The sequence below is a fragment of the Callorhinchus milii genome, unplaced genomic scaffold (genome assembly GCF_018977255.1).
Source record: "Callorhinchus milii isolate IMCB2004 unplaced genomic scaffold, IMCB_Cmil_1.0 Scaffold5, whole genome shotgun sequence".
In the NCBI taxonomy this organism is placed as follows: Eukaryota; Metazoa; Chordata; class Chondrichthyes; order Chimaeriformes; family Callorhinchidae; genus Callorhinchus; species Callorhinchus milii.
The window spans coordinates 25503563-25518204 of record NW_024704746.1 but is presented as its reverse complement, the minus strand read 5'-3'; the positions used below and the strand labels follow the sequence as shown (position 1 = coordinate 25518204).

At 42.7% G+C, this 14642-nt stretch overlaps 1 protein-coding gene and 1 non-coding gene across 2 annotated transcripts in view; both read left to right on the top strand.

Moving 5' to 3' along the window:
- The window catches only part of LOC103188906 (dynein axonemal heavy chain 3-like), a 135357-nt gene that overhangs the window by 94728 nt on the left and 25987 nt on the right, over positions 1 to 14642 (top strand). Inside the window, exons 36-55 of the mRNA XM_042335009.1 lie at positions 715 to 845; positions 1630 to 1730; positions 2887 to 3001; positions 3728 to 3861; positions 4100 to 4285; positions 4476 to 4671; positions 6004 to 6030; positions 7162 to 7400; positions 8211 to 8360; positions 8883 to 9102; positions 9527 to 9640; positions 10140 to 10289; positions 10728 to 10910; positions 11031 to 11169; positions 11285 to 11475; positions 12008 to 12103; positions 12377 to 12571; positions 12954 to 13087; positions 13673 to 13835; positions 14215 to 14397. Of these exons, the coding sequence (XP_042190943.1) occupies positions 715 to 845; positions 1630 to 1730; positions 2887 to 3001; positions 3728 to 3861; positions 4100 to 4285; positions 4476 to 4671; positions 6004 to 6030; positions 7162 to 7400; positions 8211 to 8360; positions 8883 to 9102; positions 9527 to 9640; positions 10140 to 10289; positions 10728 to 10910; positions 11031 to 11169; positions 11285 to 11475; positions 12008 to 12103; positions 12377 to 12571; positions 12954 to 13087; positions 13673 to 13835; positions 14215 to 14397 (3047 nt within the window). The remainder of the gene's footprint in view (positions 1 to 714; positions 846 to 1629; positions 1731 to 2886; positions 3002 to 3727; positions 3862 to 4099; positions 4286 to 4475; positions 4672 to 6003; positions 6031 to 7161; positions 7401 to 8210; positions 8361 to 8882; positions 9103 to 9526; positions 9641 to 10139; positions 10290 to 10727; positions 10911 to 11030; positions 11170 to 11284; positions 11476 to 12007; positions 12104 to 12376; positions 12572 to 12953; positions 13088 to 13672; positions 13836 to 14214; positions 14398 to 14642) is intronic.
- Positions 9135 to 9210, top strand: trnaa-ggc. Its single transcript has one exon. It is a non-coding gene; the product is annotated as a tRNA-Ala (tRNA).

The window sequence follows — 14642 nt, the reverse complement described above, 5'->3', positions numbered from 1 at the left end:
TTGACCTGTAATAATGTTCTGTTTTTGACCTTTTTCTGAATGTTTTCTTAAACTTCTCTCATAGCTCATCTGGCAAGCAGCAAAACGTCAATAAAAGTAATAAGAATCCAAACTAAAGACTGATTACATTTCATTGAAGGCTTTACGCTACCTTTTTGCGTTCACAGAGCAAAAGGCAATTAAACATGCAGCAAAATGAACTGCGCTAGTCTGTTGGGATATAAAGGAATAAGTACAATTTTATTTGAATTATAATCTCATTTCCCAACAGGATTTAAGAATAGTTGAGCTCCCTAGTTTAAAATGTGAAATGTCCAAGCTTTTTTACAAAATGTAAAGTACAATTAAATCTCATGCTAAAGCCATTCCCTTTTGTTTTGTGCCTTTCCCCTTCTCTCCATTTTACTCCTTTATAAATCTTTCTCAAATATTTCTAATTTCTTCACCAACCAAGACATAGTCACTACACTTCACTGCAAACACTGTGAGACATTTGACGATGTAATAAGGCGTTATATTGTGTGCAATTGATTGCCGTTTTTCTCCCACAAAATATAAAGTCAATTTCACTTTACAGTATATTCTGTGAAGTACTTTGAGATGTCTCGAAAATGTGAAAAGGCACTATATCAAATATGTGTATTATCATTATAAATTATTATAAATGTGTCAGAGATGTTGGACTAACTTGTGGCAATGGTTTGGTTCTGTTAGGAGTTTTGGCAAATGTATTCCGAGATCATGCCACCAGTCCCACCAAAGACAGAAAATGGTGTATCTTTGATGGTCCTGTGGACGCTGTGTGGGTGGAAAATATGAACACAGTTCTTGATGACAACAAAAAGGTAAAAACAAAGTTTCAAAGCAGGGCTGGATTTTCATGCATTTCCCTTCAGACACATATCAACTTGTTTCCAAACCCTCCTGTTCTCTGACAGACTTGTTGGAAGACCCATTTTGATATCCAGTTGATCTTTCCAACTTAATAGTGAAATTAAAAGGATTTGTTTTCAAGTGTTATTTAAAGTCTATGTTACTGTTCACCCTGAAACTTTGGAACTCTCTCCCTCAAGCTCTCCGCCTCGTTCCCTCCTTCCCCTCTTTTAGACAACTATTAAAGATCTGCCTGTTCAACCATGTTTACAGTCACCTTCCCCCCCCCGGCTTGGTGTCAGGCTCTGCTACTGTGAAGCGCTCCGAGACCTTGCCCCACGTGAAGGGCATTGTGTAAATACAAGTTGTTGTTGCATTAATAATGTAAAATAATACAGAGATCATTACAATAAGATTCAATGCTTTTCGATTATTTTGTGTACAATCCAAGGAATCAATTTGAACTAAAAAATGTCAGATAACCCTTTCCTTTTAATAATAATAATGATAATATTATTAATATAATATTTTTAGGTAGAGGACAACACTGTGTGTGTTTTATAAACGTGGAACACAGTTGGCACAGATTACATTATTTATGTCCACACTTGTTATGATAATCCTGTAAACCGTTAACACTTTTGTTGTTAATTATCAGGCAGATTATTCAGCATGTTGGTATTTAAGTGACTCATGATTTCATTTGCATTTATTGTTCATTGTCTATTAATTTGAAGTCTACCCTGTATCCTGCAGCTGTGCCTGATGAGTGGAGAGATTATTCAGATGAGCTCCCAGCAGAATATCATCTTTGAGGTGTTAGACCTTGAGCAAGCATCTCCTGCCACAGTCAGCAGGCAAGTCCCACAATTGTCATCATAAAGACAGGAGCAGAATAATAATTATTATTATTTATTTTATTTTTTGTTTTGAAGAGTTTATTACCCCCGGAAAAGTGATCCACTAATCGACTAACAACCAGGTTCCTACTTACTGTGAGGTAAACAGAGGCGTGTGTGGGTGTGGAGTAAGGAAACTTGCCCAATGTTTTGCCCTACTTGGGAATCAAACCTGGGTCCTTTTTGTTGTTGTTGTTGTTGCTTGTGAGACGAGCGCTCTAACCACTGCGCTACAGGACTCCACGTAAGAAAATGCCATCTCATGATTCACATTATATCTGCTAATGACTTGTTTGGCTCCAATCTGTGTTTGAGTGCATTGTTGCTCATTATGTAAATGGATTGTAATTAGACATGATCGGAGCTTTACGAGTCGGGGTGTAAGAATCCAGAAGTAGTGAAATCATGTGAGACTGAAGATGAAATGAACACACATGCATTCCGGAAATCAAGCACAATCTCCAGAGGAATCTTATGATTCCTTCACATAAACAAATGTGTACGATAAGGCCAAGGAATCCTCATTTTAATCCTTCCGGGTCCAATTATGTCATTCTGTTTCAAATGATGTAATTAACAACGATAAAAAATAATTGTTTATTCACTTCATAATTAATAAATCATCTTGATTGTTATTTAATTACATAATTAAGGGGATCAGTAATTCCCTCTATGGATGGGGTTTAGACATGGCATACAATCACCTCCAATGGCTTTTCCTAATCTGTCCTCCCACCTTGTGAGGAGACTCTGCCCCTCTCCCCTGTCCTCTCTCTCAGTGAAGGTCTGTCTCTGTGACCTGCTAACCCCATATAGAACTATCCGCTCCTTCCTCTCTCCGCTCAGCGGGCTCTGCCCTGCTCCACGTCCCCCCGCCCAGCCTACCTCTCTGCCTCATCCCCTCTCTTGCCTCCTTCAAGTCCTGCCTAAAAGCCCTCCTCTTCAACCACGCCTTCAGTCACCCTCCCACTCCCACCTCCACCCTCCCTGCCCTCCACCCCTCCTGACCCCAACTCCCAGCTCGGGTCAATGTAGTGCCCTGGGACGTCTTTCTGACATGCAGGACGCTCGATATACAAGTGTTATTTGTTGTTGTTGTTGTTTCCCTACGCAGATGTGGGATGATCTATATGGAACCAATGAATCTGGGCTGGGAGCCATTAGTGCAGTCTTGGCTGGACACCAAACTGCCCGGCAAACTGATGGCAGAACAAAAGCACCTGGTTCAGGTGATCATCCGCTTTATACCCAGGATTCCACAGAGTCCTCTATAATGTTTCAAGCAATTTTCATTTTGCAAAGTACAGCAACAAATGACAGTTATACAGCCACATCGGGAGGCCATCACAGGGCGCCAGAACCTTGACCCTCCCACACCCGTGGCATGACTCGCTCTCCTCCCTCCACAGGCTGCAGATCATCCAGAACTCTGCAGCCCGTGTCCTCTCCCGCACCAGGCTCTGCAACCCTATCACCCCCATCCTCGCCTGACTCCACTGGCAACCCATCACACAGAGGATACAGTTCAAGGTCCTGATCCTCAAAGCCCTGCATGGTCTTGCTCCCCCCTACCATCCTGCTCCCTCCCTCCGCTCAGCGGGCTCTGGCCTGCTTCACGTCCCCCATCTCGCTCGCCCCACCATTGGCGGGCGGGCCTTCTGCCACTCTGCCCCCACTCTCTGGAACTCCATCCCACAGTCCCTCCACCTCGTCCCCTCCATCTCACCCCCTCCGCTGCCACCTTCAAGACCCATCTCAAGACCCTCCTCTTCGACCATGCTTTTGATCTCCCTCCTTTCCCCCCAGCCATCCACCCTCCCCGACCCTGACCCCATCTCGGGTCCAAAACACTGACTGTCCAGCGTTTTGGGACGTCCTCCTGATATGAAGGGTTGTTTACACAAGTCATTTATTGTTGTTTTGTGCAGATAACATTATCTTGTTACTCTCTGTAGACCCTGTGTGACTGGCTGCTTCCTCCATGTTTCGATTTTGTTCACAAAAGGTGCAAATGTGTGGTGCAGTCGTCACCAATGCATCTGACAGCCTCCATGCTGAAGGTGTATGAGAGTCTGCTGCAAGATATCAGGTAATGTGTGTGACTAAATAGACTTCCGCCTGGTCCCTTCCTTCCCCATCTTCAGGTCACTCCTGAAGACCTTCCTCTTCGACCGTGGCTACAGTCACCTCCCCCTCCCCCCCGGCTCGGTGTCGTCCTCCGCCACTGTCCAGCGCTCTGGGGCGCTGCCCTGTGTGAGGGCGCTGTGTAAATACAAGTTGTTGTTGTTATTGTGGGAGATTACAACTGGTTCCTTTTTCTCTTGTAGCTTCTCTGAAGATCAGGGTGAGCAGGAGGAGGACATGTTTCACACTGTGCAGGTGACAGATCACAAGAGATTCTCTGCTATAAAACACAAACAGATGGAGGAGATCACACACACACTGGTGGCTTATGGCTTCTTCTCTATTGTCTGGTCCATTGGTGGGATTCTCGACCCATCGTCCAAACAGAGGTAACATCCTGGGTACAGTATATTCTGTGAAGCGCTTTGATAAGGCTCTATATCAAATGCAAGGATTATTATTATTGCTTTTATATCTTATTTGTTCAACAGAATGTATGACATTTGTTTAAGCTCTACCTTGGAAACTAAGAATCCAATGTGTGAGACGTTCCACTGATATCAATAATCTCACTTGCAGCTTCAGCGATTTCTTCAAAAATCTCTGTGAGCGGGATTCCAGGTATCCACGACCGAAAGAGTTAAAATTCCCCCGAGGTTTACAGATTCCTAAAAAGGGCAGCGTCTATGACTATGTGTACCTTAGGAAGGCCTTTTCATCCTGGTACATGTGGAAAGAATTAGTTACTCCTGTCAACATTGAGCAGAATATTAAGGTATGGATTTATAAGCCTTTATCTTGAGTGTGAAAGATTTTTCAGAATTAAACACTGAAGCAAACGCGTTTCGTCCACAAAATATACAGTCAATTCACTTTACAGTATATCCTGTGAAGCGCTTTGAGACGTCTCGAAGATGAGATAAGTCCTAGAGCTTTGTGGTTAGAGCGCTCGCCTCACAAGTCGTTAGTCGATTGGCGGATCGCTTTTCCAAGGATCATAATTCCTTCAAAAAAACATAATAATAATACTAAATTGGTCACTTGAATCCACGACTGTTTGTGGTATTTTGAGGTCTTGCTCATGATTGGAATCAGATTAGATACGAGCTGCAGACCCAGTTTGCGGTGCCTTGAACATTAGGATCTCTGAAGCAAAATCTTGATTGAATCTTATTTTCTCAGTCACGGTTGACCTCACCTTGTGTGTACGGTTCAGAAGTTGCAGAAATACCATGAAATTGGGTTGTGATGGAGCAGAGCAGGACGGGGACAATGATTCAACATTATGAAAGACTTCGACAAATAGTGACATCACAATATTGATCCGAAAAACAAATCTCTGCACATTAATCGAGTACTTTACGCTTGAAATTCACTGAGTGTAAAATGTAAGAGGCAAATGTCAATACATTGTGAGCTGTCACATGATAATTACAGAGAGAGGAGAAACGGAACACAGAGAAGATTAAAATTCCCTTTGCTTGAGAAGTTACTCCTGCAATTGAAAGCCCTTCAACTCCCAAAGTATGTGAATGTTATACAATAACAACTTGCATTTATATAGTGCTCTTCACACAAGGATTATTATTTATTATTATATAGTGCCCTTCACACAAGGATTATTATTTATTATTACTATATAGTGCCCTTCACACAAGGATTATTATTTATTATTATAAAGTGCCCTTCACACAAGGATTATTATTTATTATTACTATATAGTGCCCTTCACACAAGGATTATTATTTATTATTATTATATAGTGCCCTTCACACAAGGATTATTATATTATTATTATTGATGTTAAACTACGTTAAAAGTTGATAAACATTTATATTGCGGATGCTCAATACATTTCCATGTGAATAATTGTGTGAAAGCTTTATGAATGAAGAAGGATTTATTGCCTATATTAAGGGAAGAATAATGTGAGTGTTCCGGATAAAAATGAATCGGATTAAATGTCTGATGTACTGAATGTTAGTGAAAGGTAAAGAGAGAATGAGAAAGCTGCTGGGTAACTTATTCCCTTTTTGTGCTGTGACGTCTCTGCTGTTGTGTTTGATGTGCTGATGTCTCGTACCTTCGTTCCCTCATTTGGCCACAGACTGATGAACAAGGCTTACACTTGAGGGTAAGTTTGACCACTGAGATCCACATCCTAGTTTAGAATATTTGACTGGTGCCAATGACACTATTCTCTCACTGTCTTGCCATGTGAATGGTTAAACCTGCTCTTGCCTGTAATATTGCACAATTTGAAAAGATTTTCCTATTTTTATGTTTGTGATTCTCCTCATTAAATTGTTCTTTCTTGAACACATACAATCATAGAATTACACATGACCAATTGCTTTATTGCTGCTCTTGTACCTACAAATAGAATAGTAGTTAGAGCACTTGCCTCGCAAACGAGAGGACCTGAATTCGAATTTCCTTACTCCACGCGCCTCTGTTTACCAGCAGTAAGTAGGAACCCAGTTGTTAGTCGACTGGCGGATCACTTTTCCAGGGATAATAATCCCTTCCCACCAAACAATAATAAGAATAATTTGGTCACTCAATCCACGACCTTTTGTGGGGACGCTGCTGTGAGCAATCGGCTGCTGTGTTTCGCCCACAAATTAAAAACAGTCAATTCACTTTACAGTATATTCTGTGAAGCACTTTGAGATGTTTTGAAGACGTGCAAAGTTAATTTCAGTTTCTAGCTGAACTTTGTAAATGCAAAGCGTGAATAATCCAGGTTTTAATGCTCTCTCGGGCTGTGGCAGCCGAGGATGAAAGGAATTAGAATGACAGAAGTGTCTTGTGGGCAGCAGATTTAAAAATGAATCCAATCCAGCTGTTTTTATGACAATGCTATATTACAATATGATTTTAATAACTGAATTATCGTCACTTTAGCAGCGAGTCCAGGGATTTAATGGGTTTCCAACTGAGCAAAGTAGAGTCAAACTTCACTTTAATTTACTGGTTACAAAGTAATCCAGCAAAGGATTCATTTGACTTTCAAAAGAATTATACGAATTGTAGAATATTTTCCATATGAAGGTCACACTATCACCTTATTGATAATGTTGGCCACTCAGCCCAGCGCCTAATGATTGGGGAACTGTGAGCTCAAAACATACAATTTATTTCCGTTCCTGCCGGTTATTTACAAAGGCATTTCCATGGTGCCCTCTGCCAGTTGTAAATGCGAGTTGTTGTTGTTGTTGCGGTGTGAGTTTGATTGATGCCTCTCTTTCTCTCTTCTCCGCAGCTCAGTGATATCATTGTCAGCACCACACAGACAGCCGTGCAGACGTACTTCCTACAGAAGTTGCTGCTACGAGACAAGCCATTACTGTTTATAGGGCCAACAGGCACTGGGAAAACCGTCATCACCAACAGCTTTCTCCGCCAGCTCCATCCTGACAAACATGCCATCTGTCAGATCAACTTCTCAGCCCAGACCTCAGCTAGTCAGACCCAGGACATCATCCTGACCAGGCTTGAGAAGTACATCCCTTCTCATTGCCCTCACAACTCTCAGCAATAGATAATAATAATAATAATAATAATCCTTTCCAGGGGTAATAATCCCTTTGAAAATAAATAATAATAATCTGGTCACCCAATCCATGACTGTGGGACATTAGCTGCTGTATTTCACCCACAAAATATACAATCACTACACTTTACAGTATATTCTGTGAAGCGTTTTGAGACGTCGCAATAAGGCGCTATAACAAGTGCAAGGATTATTATTATTACGATTTTCGGTTGCAAAAGTCGGTGGGGCAGCAGATGTGACATCCAGGGCTGAGGGTAATTGGGCAGCAAGGAGCTAGCCATGATCAGAGAAGCTCCCAAACTCCCCATTGAGGCAGCAAAGCCCTTAGTAAGGTTTTAGTTGCTGCTGTAAATTTAGATTAATGATGATTATATTCAAGAATGTACCCAGACAAGTGTAATCGAGGGCATTTAACACCACCAGTTTATTCATAGACTATTAGCTCAGTTGGGAAGGGAATAGTGTGGAACTAAAATCTAGTCACTGATGTGGAAATAATGGGAATACATTTGCAAGAACACTTTTGTATAAATATGATGAATGCTGAAGCCAGCAATGAAGAGAGAGAGCGAGAGTCAGAGTCAGAGAGAGAGAGCATTCCCATTACCTTTGTGTCTCAGCCATGCTGAGTGTATCTGTTTCTAGCTACAGAGCCGTTGATCATGAATGAAACCATTCTGGATCAGGTACCAGATTAAATGCTTGAAATGTCTGAACGCAGGAGTAATGACAGGCACAATCCTTTCCATTAACAGGCGGAGGAAGAGCGTGTATGGAGCGCAGCCAACAAAATGGGTCTGTGTGTTTGTTGATGACCTAAACATGCCCGCCAAGGAGAAATACGGGGCTCAGCCCCCAGTTGAACTCTTGAGGCAGTGGATGGACCACGGTTACTGGTTTGACAGGTACAGTAAATGATTGTTCCTCAGCTAGAATTTGCTGAATAAAAGAAGATCAAGGTCCATCTAGTTCACCTTCCACCATCCTGGCCAACGCTTGACATGTCGTGTTCCAGACTATTCACTGTATCCACAGATATTATTTTCTAGCAGAAATTAATCAGTTTGTTGCTGGGCAGGGAATAGCGTGGAACTGAAATCTAGTCACTGCTGCAGAAATAATGAGAATGCATTTGCAAGAACCATTGCCTCCCCATCTCCTTCAAGACCAAGACCCTCCTCTTCGACCTCGCCTTCGGCCTCCCTCCTACCCCCACCTTCCAGCCCTCCTGATCCCAATCCCCAGCTCGGGTCCAAATCCCTGACTGTCCAGCACCTTGGGACAACAACAACAACTTGCATTTATATAGCGCCCTTCACGCAGGATAGCGTCCTGGAGATCTCCTGCTGTGTGAATGTCATGTGTTGTTGTTGTTGTGTAGTGTTTAGCAGCAATCACTGCCTGACCAATGTATCCTGTGACTCCAGGAAAGACCTGAGTATTTTGAAGGTCCAGGACATGTCGGTGGTCGCAGCGATGGCTCCACCAGGTGGTGGCCGGCACACCATCACCCCTCGCCTTCTCAGACATTTCAACATCATCTCGATCGACGCCTTCAGTGAGGACACCATGAAGACCATTTTCCAGCCTGTTGTGGACTGGCATTTCAACAGGGGATTCGATGTTTCCCGCAAGAGATATTCCAGGGTAGGAAATGACACGCCAGCATATCTCGTGGAGTCATGTAGCTCAGTGGTTAGAGCACTCGCCTGGCAAGCGAGAGAGCTGGGTTCGATTCCCGGGCAGGGAGAAACATTGGTTAAGTTTCCTTACTCCACACACCTCTGTTTACCAGCAGCAAGTAGGAACCAGGTGGTTAGTCGATTGGCTGATCGCTTTCCGGGGTGATAATCCCTTCAAAAAAATATAATAATAATGTGGTCGCTCAATCCACGACTGTGTGTGGGACACTACTGTGCGCAATTGGCTGCCGTGTTTCACCCACAAAATAGTCAATTAACTTTATAGCATATTCTGTGAAGCGCTTTGAGACATCTCAATGATGTGATAAGGCGCTGCATCAAATGCAAGGAATATTATTATTATTACATGCTTTATCTATCATTTGCAGATTTTGGTCTGGGCAACAACAGAAGTGTATAATCAAGCCGTGGATATTTTCCTACCAACGCCATCAAAATCACATTATATATTTAATCTAAGGGATTTCTCCAGGGTGATTCAGGTAATGCAATCTCAGAACAATTAGTAATTAAATGATCCTAATGACACCCAACATGTTGTTTTTAGTGGTCCCAGTGCTGAGATTAATCTGATCTGCAGGCATTTGTTAAGAACAACAACAACACAGGACATTTACACGGCGTCTTTCACATCAGGAGGACATTCCAAGGCTCTGGACAGTTAGGAATTTGGACCCGAGCTGGGGGTTGGGATCAGGAGGAGGGGAGGGCAGGGAGGGTGGGGGCAGGAGGGTGACCCAACACGAGGTCGAAGAGGTGGGCCTTGAAGGAAGAAACAAAGTTCCAGAGGGTGGGGCAGAGACTTTGAAGGCCCAACCGCCGACCGTGGGGTGGGCCAGGTGGGGACGTGCAGCAGACTAGAGCCCGTTGAGTGGAGGGAGTGGACAGGGATGTGGGGTCAGCAGGTCACAGAGGTAGGGAGGAGGTCACAGAGGTTAGATTTAAATGCCAGGTTTGTTGTTGTTGTTGTTGTCGTTGCAGGGGCTGCTCCTGTTAAAGTCCGATTGCGTCCCTCAAGGCATCGAGGGAGATCATAAACTGATGCGTCTCTGGATCCATGAGGTCTATCGTGTCTTCTGTGACAGGCTGGTGGACAGTCAGGACAGGAAGCTGTTTTTCCAAATTGTCAAGGTATTTATTTTTTCTTCATTATGTTCCTCACACACTCAAACATTCACAGGATTAAAAACTCAAGCAATACTTTGAAGGTCAATGTATTTATAAGAACACAATGCACACATGAGATCAAATATGTAATGTGGAGGCCTGTAGTGTAGTGGTTAGAGCACTTGCCTCGCCAGCGAGAGGTAATAATCCCTCCAAAAAATAATAACAAATTGGTCGCTCAATCCACGGCTGTTTGTGGGACGCTGCTGTGCGCAATTGGCCGCCGCTTTTCACCCACAAAATATACAGTGTATTCTGTGAAGCGCTTTGAGACGTCTCAACGATAAGGCGCTGTATCAAATACAAGGATTATTATACATGAGGGAGAAGGGAGTTGAGGGCAATGTTGTGTTATTGATCAGATGAGATCAGATGTTGAAATCACTTCCCTTTTCACCCCAGAATGTGGTACAAACTCAGTTTAAAGAAAAAATCAACAACCTGTTTGGTCACATTGTGATTGGCCGGGACCTGGATGATGATGACATGCGCAATCTCTTCTTTGGAGATTATATGTCACCAAAAAGCGGTGGAAAAACAAAGAAAAGATACAATGAGATACTGGACATGAGTGAGCTAAAACATGTAAGTCAATGAGAGTCAATTGGCCCTGGAGTAGCTGGTAACACAGACTATAAACAGGGCCACCTCAAGCCATTCTACACACACAGCGCTCAGCTCTGCTTCTTAATGTTCCTCCTTTAGACCATCGAGTGCTACCTGGAGGAATTGAACACTGTCAGTAAGGCTCCAATGGACCTGGTGATGTTTTCCTTTGCTATTGAGCACATCTCCAGGATCAGCAGGGTGCTCAAACAGCCCAGTGGACACGCTCTGTTGGTTGGTAAGTCATGTTGAGAACTGGGAAGTCAAGATTCCTAGAAATTGGCTGGTGTTCACATCCTAGGCTCAAATTCTACGCTGTATAAATGTGCGTTGTTGTTGTGGTTAAATATCAGGTATTGGAGGCAGTGGACGGCAATCAGCAACACGACTGGCAGCGTTTATGTCTGACAGTGAGATCTTCCAGGTCAGTATCCAGAAAACATACACCTTGTCAGAGTGGATGGACGACCTGAAGAAGGTGTTACGTGGAGCAGGACAGAATGGCATCTCTACCGTCTTCCTGTTTGCTGATCATCAGATTAAGGTAACGAGAAATGGTGATCACTGCTACGTTTGCAGGATTGCTTCTGTGACAAATGGTAATTATATGTGGAGTCCTGTAGCGGAGTGGTTAGAGCAAGCGAGAGGACCCAGGTTCGATTCCCGGGCAGGGCGAACCCTTAGGTAAGTTTCCTTACTCCACACGCCTTTGTTTACCTAGTCAGTAAGTAGGAACCTGGTTGTTAGTCGATTGGTGGATCGCTTTTCTGGGGGTAATAAACCCTTCAATAATAATAATAATAATTTGGTACTCAACAACACTGAGTGACACTGCTGTGTACAAGCAATTAGCTTCCACAAACTACAGTCAACTCACTTTACAGTGTATCCTGTGAAGTGTGTGAGCCGTCTCAACAATGTGATAAGATGCTGTATCAAATGCAAGGATTATTATTATTATTATTCTGCACCTCCGTTATTGTAAACTTTAAATTAATTCAATAGAAGGTCTGTCTGTCCACTGTATCCTTGGTCTGAGTGACTCTAATACGCTGCCTCTGCCCACTCTTTAACAGAACAAAGCCTTTTTGGAAGACATTAATATGATTCTCAACACTGGTGACATCCCCAATTTATTTGACAATGAAGAAAAGCGGGAAATAATTGAAAAGGTAAGTGTGGGATGTTTGCTGTGATGTTGTCGAGGCTAAGAAGCTGAGGAATACTGTTTCATTCAAACTCTCTGTTCTTTCACTCGTGAACTTTCACTAATGCACAATTAATCTACAATATCTGCTGTGACAAACATAAGCTGCTACGTTACTCTGTAATGTAGGATTTTCAGGCTATTATAGAGTATTTTAGACTATTATATTATTATTATTAAATACATCAAAAGTATATTGTGTTATTTGTAACAAGGGAATGTTATGCCGTATTGACAGATGCGACAACTTCCAGTTCCAGTTGAAAAATCCAAACTGGAGGCTGTTCCCCAGCACAATTACAGCACCTTCACTGAGAGGATCAGACAGAACCTACATGTTGTACTGGCCTTCAGCCCCATTGGGGACGCCTTCCGCAACCGCCTCCGACAGTTTCCTTCCCTGATCAACTGCTGCACCATTGACTGGTTCCAGGTACCTCGGGGGCAGGAGCTCAACTCAGAGGCTAATAAGAGCATTGCTTCACTTACCTGAAAGTGAAAAGCTGATGTGGAATAGATACATGACTTTCACAGGTTAACAATAGCAATAATAATGTGCTCACACAATCCATGACTGTGTGTGGGACACTCACTGCTGGACGCAATTGGCTGTCGCGTTTCACCCACAGAATACACAGTCACTACACTTTACAGTATATATGTGAAGCGCTTTGAGACGTCTCGATGACGTGATCAGCTGCTATATCAAAGGCCAGGATTGTTATTATTATGATGATTATTATTATTATTGACTGCCTGTAATATTTGAGCTAGGCTGTAATCGCTGAATGACAATGTGGGTGTGTGTGTTGTAGGCGTGGCCTGAAGATGCCTTGGAGAAGGTCGCCAATCACTTCCTGGATGATGTGGAAATGTCACAGGAAATCCAGAATGAAGCCGTGTTTATGTGTAAACACTTCCATCAGAGCGTCGTGGCGCTGTCTGAAAGGTGTTTGTTTGTTTGTCAGCCACTCTTCAAATGTACATTGTGTTTGAGTTAAGATTTATTTTTGAGAAACTGCACCAATCCATGTTTCACTGCACCGCAAAGCTACACAGTGTGATGGCATGAATTAGATAATATAGGGAATATGGAACATATAAAATGCACCTCAATTTGTGTATTACCCAAAGATGTATTACCCTAAAATATACAGTCAATTCACTTTACAGTATATCCTGTGAAGTGCATTGAGACGTCTCAAAGACGTGATAAGACACTATATCAAATGGAAGGATTATAAATATTATTATAATTAGTTTCAAATGCATTGAGACAGCAGAGTAAGGTGATACTGGTTTAGAGTTGTAATTTCAGGTCAGACACTAGTAAGTGTTTCTTTAGTCAGACAGTAATTAACAACTGGAATCGGTGACCAGGGAGGGAGACAGAGCTTGATGTTGTGAAGGGTGGACACAGGAGTGGACATTCTGGAGGGATGCGATCAAACAGGTCGAGGAGATTTTACATGTAAAGATACTGTTAAACTTGGCTGTAGATACAAAGAGAATTTATTGTATGTTCTATCTTCAGGTTCTATGAATCTCTCCAAAGAATAACTTACATCACCCCCACGTCCTACCTCGAATTGATAAAGATATTTAAAAACCTGCTGGAAAGGAAGAGGCTTGAGTTGCTGACCAACAAGAACAGATACCTGGTTGGACTGGAAAAGATAGACTTTGCAGCTTCGCAGGTAAGTTTAAATGAAGTATAAGGTTAATGCGCTCTGAGGTGCTACTCTGTGTCAAGGGTGCTATATTATAATAATAATCCTCGCATTTGATTTAGCGCCTCATCACGTCTTCGAGACGTCTCAAAGTGCTTCAGAGAATATACTGTAAAGTGAATTGACTGAAGCACTTTGAGATATCTCAAAGATGTGATAAGCATCTATATCAAATTATTATCATTATTATTATGTTTTAAGTATGGTTCAGAAAACACAAGCTCCCGCCCCAGCTTTATATCTTCTTTGAAGATTCGAACCTTAACTATAGCTATTTTAGTAATTAGACTAACATGGCGTGTTACACAGGAGACAGGATGACTATTATTGGGATGTATTCGCTCAGATCACCATCATGCAGCGGGAGCTAACAGAGTTGAAGCCTCTGTTAATGGAGCGGAGCCGGGAGACGGAGGAGCTGGTGAAAATCATTGCTGATGAGACACAAGAGGTGGAAGTGGTGAAGAGGCTTGTAGAAACAGATGAGGCAACAGCCAACAAAGCTGCCCAAGAAGCAAGAGCTATTAAGGTAAATAGATTTAAGTGCTGCTGCCTGTGCTTCATAATCAAATGCTATTACATTCAGCGGCTGCACATCCATTAGGCAAAACATTAGTCCTGTAGCTCAGTGGTTAGAGCCCTCGCAAGCGAGAGGACTTGGGTCTGATTCCCGGGCAGGGCAAAACATTTGGCAAGTTTCCTTACCCCACACGCCTCTGTTTACCAGCAGTCAGTAGGAATCCGGTTGTTCGTCGATTGGTGGATTGTTTTTCT